The sequence below is a fragment of the Ptiloglossa arizonensis genome, chromosome 13 (assembly GCF_051014685.1).
Source record: "Ptiloglossa arizonensis isolate GNS036 chromosome 13, iyPtiAriz1_principal, whole genome shotgun sequence".
Taxonomy (NCBI): domain Eukaryota; kingdom Metazoa; phylum Arthropoda; class Insecta; order Hymenoptera; family Colletidae; genus Ptiloglossa; species Ptiloglossa arizonensis.
The window spans coordinates 7,626,729-7,633,943 of record NC_135060.1 but is presented as its reverse complement, the minus strand read 5'-3'; the positions used below and the strand labels follow the sequence as shown (position 1 = coordinate 7,633,943).

At 31.6% G+C, this 7,215-nt stretch overlaps 2 protein-coding genes and 1 pseudogene across 9 annotated transcripts in view; 1 reads left to right on the top strand and 2 right to left on the bottom strand.

Annotated features, from left to right (window-relative positions):
- Nucleotides 1-96: 96 nt before the first annotated feature.
- On the bottom strand, nt 97-6,470 carry LOC143154066 (protein LZIC). Of its 5 annotated transcripts, none has more exons than XM_076325854.1 (5): nt 6,405-6,470; nt 1,418-1,478; nt 1,135-1,237; nt 901-1,036; nt 97-760 (listed from the first exon to the last, which is right to left on the bottom strand). In XM_076325854.1, exons 3-5 carry the CDS (start codon nt 1,233-1,235, stop codon nt 416-418), a joined length of 582 nt encoding a protein of 193 aa, XP_076181969.1. In that variant the 5' UTR covers nt 1,236-1,237; nt 1,418-1,478; nt 6,405-6,470; the 3' UTR covers nt 97-415. The 5 variants fall into 5 exon arrangements, with proteins under 5 accessions (XP_076181969.1, XP_076181968.1, XP_076181967.1 ...); XM_076325853.1 differs by lacking the exon at nt 6,405-6,470 and adding an exon at nt 2,229-2,252; XM_076325852.1 differs by lacking the exon at nt 6,405-6,470 and adding an exon at nt 1,650-1,923.
- On the bottom strand, nt 1,644-1,997 carry LOC143153650 (histone-lysine N-methyltransferase SETMAR pseudogene; annotated as a pseudogene).
- The window catches only part of Eif4g (eukaryotic translation initiation factor 4 gamma), a 49,913-nt gene continuing 45,578 nt past the window's right edge, over nt 2,881-7,215 (top strand). Inside the window, exons 1-2 of one of the 4 annotated variants that reach the window (XM_076325849.1) lie at nt 3,550-3,661; nt 6,256-6,483. In XM_076325849.1, coding sequence (XP_076181964.1) covers nt 6,468-6,483 — 16 coding nt within the window. In that variant the 5' untranslated portion in view covers nt 3,550-3,661; nt 6,256-6,467. Of the gene's footprint in view, nt 3,662-5,496; nt 6,484-7,215 lie in introns of those variants that run through there. The other 3 variants (XM_076325847.1, XM_076325846.1, XM_076325848.1) reach the window with 3 other exon arrangements.

Below are 7,215 nucleotides of genomic sequence, written 5' to 3'. Positions count from 1 at the left end.
CATTAAATTTACATTGAAAAGTTTGCTTAACATTATTTTCAGTCTTAAACACCCACATACATAAACAGATAAAAGTGCTAATCATTGAATCAAATAAAAGAATTAATAATAAAATAAGATAAAATAAGATAAAATAAGATAAAATATTGATAAGATAAAATATTAAATTTGATAAAGAAAAATATTTATCTTGAAAATTAAAAAACATGTGCTTTATATTTTTCTACGTAAAAACTTATTCTCCAATATATAAAATAATATTTTTACAAATAACATTTTAAGTTGCTTAAATATATAATATTATACTCTGCAAATCTCATTTTATAGTAATTTTGTTTTTTTATGTGGAATATTAATTTTCAGTATAAAGTCAATTTCAGAAAAAGTCAAAGTATGACTAGAACATGATATAAATCTAGGTATTTTGAGTAATTCTAATTTCATCACCTACCACTGCTATAGCCATTTGACCTTTTTCTGTACTTTCGGTTACTTGCACATAATTTGCTGCATCAATGTTATTTGACTTTAATTTTTCCAATAATTGTAATTCTTGAGGTTCCAATTTCTCTCCAAGTTGTCTTAATGCATTTAATATCTCACCACGTTGATGTTCACTAGACTCTTTGCTTAGTTTTCCAAGTTTCATATCACAATCAATTTGAGTTAAACATTCTCTAAGTTGGGTTGTTTCTCGTTTACCAAACATTCTTATAACTGCAGGTGTTTTGAATGCTTCACTGATTGCTGCTTGAGTTGCCTATTTATTAAAATCAGAAGCACAATGTAACAATATATTTTTTAGTATTTATATAATTACATATAACTGTAGAATATCCTTAATTTGTAATTTTTAATCCATAATTCGTTTGAAACCTAGTGCACAAGTTTATAACATACCAATTTTATTGCGCCTAACTCATCAATTAATGTTGTATCATCAGATATCATTCTTTGCAAACTTTCATTAAACTCTTGCAAATCTTCTCTTGTAAGTTGTATAGCTTCTTCATAAGCAGCTGTGTCTAATAAATTTCTATTAAAAACAAGAATTTCATGAGATTATAAATATTACAAAATTCAAAAATATTAATTTTAAATGAATCTTCAATAAACATAATTTCTTTGTCATACCGGTTTTCTTCTATATCTTCTAGTTGCTGCACCAGCCTGTCCAATTGCGTCTCTAAAATCTTTCTTAACTTTTCAGTTTCTAGTTTGCCATAGGAACTCATTTCTAATTCAGGAAATAAGAATAGTTATGACGTACAGAAAGAAACAAAAACATTTTAACAATAGCATGAAATAAGGTTACAATCGAAATAAATTGAATAATTTGATTATAAATATATTTAACAGGTAACTTTTCAAGAAAATATTTTTAAATTATTTCATATTTTTTATTGTATTTCTTTACCTTATTAATATCAATCTTAAATTTTATTACGTTTTCTTTCAAGAGTTCATTGATAGTGTTTCTGCAATCAAAGATTTCATTAATGAGTCTTCATCGTATAATTTTGAAAAGTAAAAATATGGCGATATTTTAGAATTGTATTTCATTACATTATACTAACATAACTTATTTTGCTGAATATATAAACTATGACACTGGATACGGTTAGAAACGTTCATGCGTCAGTTCATACCCATTTTCCCAGTTTCGATACTTTTCCCAATTGTATTAAATGTCTATGGACAGTACTGCTGCTACTGCCTAATCTTTCAGCAATTTCATCGGTAGTTAATTGTGGTTCTAACTCGATTAAAACTTTCAATGCCTTAGGATTGAACCCTGTTGGTCGACCGGATCTCGGTTCGTCAGAAAGGTCAAAATCACCTTTTCGAAATTTGGAAAACCATCTTTGACACTTTCTCAAATTCAAAGCATGTTCACCATACACTTCACAAATGTTTTTAACCGTATCCGTAGTTGTACTACCTTTCTTAAATTCATATAGCATACAATGTCGCAAATAAAGTTCGCACACGCTCATTTTAAAATTTTTTTTCAAGTGAAAAATGTCGAACAAACTGCATCGAATGCAACCGATAGACTGTCGAGAGAGTACTCTTTAAGCTACATAGAAAGAAGTTTCTATAAACACATCGCCAAGATGTGATTTAAGTGTTTATTTAAAGTACGATAAGAGACGACATTACTTATGGGATGACCTAATAATTGTATTTCAGATTTTATATTAATTATGTAAGAAATAAATACGTACCATAATATTTTATTTACTCTATTACAATTATGTAATCGTATCGTGTTTAAATTTACGATAGCATTGAACATTTAATATCTTATATATTTTATAATTGTATAATTGTTTTCTATTAATATAAAATATAGGAAAATCAATTAGGATAAGTAATCACATTTTTATTAATCAAATTGAAAGTACGAATATTATTTTTACCAATAAGTAATAATCATGAAATGTAATAGCTTTTAAATATTTTTATTCTTTTTTCATAGTCTTGAATATGTTATTACATTGTCGTATAAGGATTTAGATGATATGAATAAGAACCAATGAAAATAGGTACTTGATCGATTCTATGTTCATTAGATAGTTCGTGCCAAATATGTGATTGGTTGCTGAAGAATTTTGTTTCACTGCATTACCACAAATCCGATTATGTCGTTTCAAAAAAATAGTACCTTTCACATGAATTAATTAAAATGCATGTTACAGCAATAGTTTGTAATTAAACAGTTTTAGAAATATTGTTATCAATGATTTTCTAATCCATTTCAAATTTTTCTAACATAAAATTTTCAATAAATTAATATTTTTGTATCATCGTTAAAGAACGTTAGACACGAGGATATGGGAAGAAAGGCGTGCTGTGGTTGTGCTCAATGTATGGTGCGCGTCGCTTCTTTTTTCTTACGAGAAAACAAGTCATCTACTGTTTGTCAGATAATTTACGCGACATTTTAGGCAGGTAGAACAGCGTATGGTACGGTTATTGGTGATAATAATCTATTAGTACTGCAGAAAGAAGTACGTGACCGTGCGCAGTTGAATACTGCAACCGCGCGCGAATCTTGGAAAAGAAAGTGATACGGCCGTAAACACTTTCAGTCAAATGAGCCAACGGACAAAGACTGCGTGTAGAGCAATTGAACAATTTACCAGCGAATACAAAGGAAAACAGTGTTATTTTAAGAAACGTGGCGTAGAAGAACAGGATACGAAGTGTTGTGCATGAATTGGTCGTGACTAAAGTGCGCGCGCGTGTAAACGTGCCATCAGTTTCGTACGGGTGACCGAACGCTAACCATCATTTTGTGTACGTTGGATATCTCAACGAAGTTTGCTCGAAGAAGAAGTCTTGCGACAAAAATTACGGTTAACTACACGCGTGAGAAAAGAACGTACCTATGAGGACCTCAGAGAGCCACATAAGGCAACAAGCTTTGAAGATAGTGGAGAGTTTAAAGAAAGGAGGCCTACGCCTGCGATGAGCATGCCGACGAAAGGGAAGCATCACCACCTGCCCCATCATCATCATTCGCATCAGCCCCACCACAATCCGTCTCAGCATCAACCTCACCTTCTAGTGAACGTCAATCAACCAAGTGTCCACTCGCCCCAAGCTTATAGCACCGTGGTTACAGCTAATGCACCGCGTTTTGTGCCGAATGCTGGTGAGTATAATTGCTAATTTAGTATTTCGTTTGCTTAACATTTTTTTTGCGTTTCAAGCTTACATTTTCAATATTTGTGCCTATGTGTGTATAATACACACACACGCGCACACACACACATATGTGTATATAGATACATGTATATAATATATGTATATATACATATATGATATGTACGTATACATATATAAATAATATATGTACATATATATTATTTTCTGTGTATTCGTATATATATTTCGATGCAATTAAAACTAACTGCATACTTAAACCCAATGGAGGTTATGTTTTGAGGTTAGAATAGCCATGCGGTCCATGTGGATTTCCATTAGGGAGATTCTAATAAAAATGTCTAGAATAGCGCACATACTTTTCACGTTTACTGTTTTTAATCCTTTAATTATCTATTTCAACTGTTACATTTTGTTTGATATTGTAGGGTACTTAAAAAGTATTAGAACAAATTGGTTAAATTAGAAAAATATTTATACGCATGTCAATTGGTCGTTTTATTCAACTTCCTTAATTATTATTTTTTAAAAATAATATAGTGATATTAAATTCATTAAACTGTTCTCATTTGTTACAAATTATTGCAATATTACGATATTTAATTAGCTTGTTATTTTCCTCGATGATTAAAAAATGACTAAAATATTTTTAATTAATATTTGGCAATATATTTTTAAACTTTAACATTTAAATTATTTTATTGAAGTATTATTATTCAATTTATGATTTTAGATTCGGAATGTATAATGCTAATTTAATACTTACTTTCTTAATAACGTTGTATTTTTAATATTAAATAATTTATTTATCTTTGGTATTCGTGCATTTACTCTAATGTATAAAGTTGCTTTATGTTATTACATACCAATACAATCGACCGCTAAACGTATACAAGAAAACTAACTTAATGGAATTATGGAAGCCATGAAAGAGCCATTGTAATTATGCGAGTTCTACTACTGTCCGATATATTGAATTTATGTGGTTCCCAATTTTGTTCCCTTATGTTTCGTGTAATTAATAACTTATGAAATTATTTCATTATATTTCTTTGTTAATTAATTTATTAAGCAATATACATTTTTTAGAATCACAAAGAAAACGGAGAGCATTACGTAAAATGCTGACATAAAGTCTTATCACGTTATATTTTTCGTAAATAAATGCTTATTTACATAGCATTGAAAATATTAAATTTTTTAAATTGTAAATAGGAAAGATTAAACAAGTAGTCAACAGTCCTACGATAATATCGAAATAAAATTACTTTTTTTTTTATGTATTATACTTAGCACTAGTAATTCAAAGTGTAAGTCGATCACGGGACGACCTCATTAAAGACACTTGACATTGTTGTTTAATCACGTCAATGTAATCGTACAACTTCCTGTGTTAGTCATATCTTTCTTAGATCTGTGCTTTGTAATATTTTTTCTTTTTCTACTCTTGTATTCTGATAAAATGTTCATGAGTTAAAATCGTGAGTTTCACGGCGTGAAATCAGCGAAGAAAATATGCATGATACATATATAAATTAAGGCAAACAAGAATGGGTGGGGAAGCAATCTGTTGAATCTTATGAAACAGTTTCCTTGTACTAAATTAAGGATCGTTTAATGGGCAAATTGAAGCAGGAGTAAAAATAATAGTTATATATGGGTCGTGTGAAAGGATGTACGAAGAAGTGTTCGAGGAGAAAACAGGGAAAGAACTCAAGAAAGGAAGAAAGAACGAGAATAGGATGAAACGAGGCGACATAGCTAACTTGCCGAAGGCTTACGAAAACATCCGAGCATCTGGTTCGGCTGTATGTTGCGCGTAGTCTGTGTACATGTGGCAATCAAGCCACACGGTACACACGTTTCTCGCTCTCTTTTTTTCTTTCTTATTTGACTTATAGTGATAATAATCGGTTACAATTTCATTATAAGTATACAAAAGTTTACGGAAAAACGACTGAATTGTGCATAAAATCATTAAAAGTCGTCAGCATTTTCACAGGGTGGTATTTTCAAGGCTGCCTTTGTAATCTTGTGCTTCGAAGTATCACGACGAGAGGTCCTTCTCTTTTTTGCTTTAAAACATTTCACAAGTTAATTTGAATCCTGATGAAAACTTTTTTAATTTTTACATCGTGCATGTTAATTTTTGTCGTCAAACAAATTGTGCTATCTGTGTATTACGCTACGAGATTATCTTTACAAGGAGCATATGGTTGTTAGAATGCGTGTTAAGTGTGTGCATTTAAATAACAAAATGTGTGTAACGTAATTTGTTGTATAATGTGAATATTATATTCAAGAATAGAATGTGGAAAAATATTCGCTGATACTTGACAACCGAAACAGCCTTTCAAAAGAAGGCGATTTACCACACGAGTGGGTTAACGATAGTAGTAACAGTAGCAGCAGTGGTATTGCCGGGCCGCGTGGTTACTAACTCGCGCGAAAACATCGTCTTGCTAGTATCATATCGTCTTTACTACCGCGGAGGTTATATAATTTCGACGAGCGGTCTTTTCGTTTGCGAAGCACGAGGAGTGTTGTCCATTCATTCGAATAGCCGTCACTGTTTTTTTCAAGTATTCGCGCCACACGGGCGTACAATTCTCTCTACGGTGATACTTCTAAGACCTCGTGTGTTACCTTCGCATGTTGAGAACGCGACTGGATAGGATCACCAGTGGGCAATCACGCCGCTAAACATGCACTCAATTGTTACGGTTTCTTACCATCATTAACATAACGGTCGTAAGAAAATTTGGACCCGACGTAGAACGGCACAGAAGGCGAAAATGTCCACGGTGATAGGTAAGTTGAATGTCACGTTTTGTTCGCGGCAATCGTCTGTTCCGAGTGATCGAATGTTTTTACATTGCTCGTACATTTAACGTGCAGAGTCCGATGCTTTTCTCATAGATAGTATTATACTCGACTGTCTGCATTCGCGACATTCGTTTGTTAAAAAGAGGTTGATTTTTTTAAACGTTCATTATGCGATTCACGCAAGCAATATGTTTTAGTTACCGTGCATTTTCTATTTATCATACAAAAGTAAAAGAAATGTATGGCTTTCATGATAAATAAATCTGAATGTGAAATGAACATCATGCGAAGAGATGTTTGCGTTAAATTTCGGGAGATGTCGCATGAGTCTGTGATTATTTGCCAGGTGACGACTGGCCTACCAGTTGATGTGTCACGTGTGTCACAGTGGTATGACTTGCGTAGCCATATATTTCAAACAGCCAATAATAATCATAAAGGTGCACACGTGTACACGTGTACACGTGTAAACGTGTGTTGAATCTCGATATTTAGGAATTTAGAAATTGCATATGTATAACTCAGTGCGTAATCATTTTTCTAATTTTCATTTTTTAAAAATCAATTCTAAATAAGTACACAATTAATTATTTTACTATACATTTTTATAAATACAAAAAATTAAATTTGAGAGTTTGAAGTTTAATGATTATAAGATTATTATTCTTAATTTATTTGATTAAAAAACACGATGGCTGTCGTACAAGCATTATGCCT

What these genes read in the sequence shown, in the direction of transcription:
- LOC143154066 (XM_076325854.1), bottom strand. Translation starts at nt 1,235, where the DNA reads ATGAGTTCCTATGGCAAACTAGAAACTGAAAAGTTAAGAAAGATTTTA. An exon ending in GAAGATATAGAAGAAAACCG is followed by an intron (nt 1,037 to 1,134) that starts GTATGACAAAGA and finishes TGTTTTTAATAG; the next exon opens with AAATTTATTAGACACAGCTG. An exon ending in AGTTAGGCGCAATAAAATTG is followed by an intron (nt 761 to 900) that starts GTATGTTATAAA and finishes TTTAATAAATAG; the next exon opens with GCAACTCAAGCAGCAATCAG.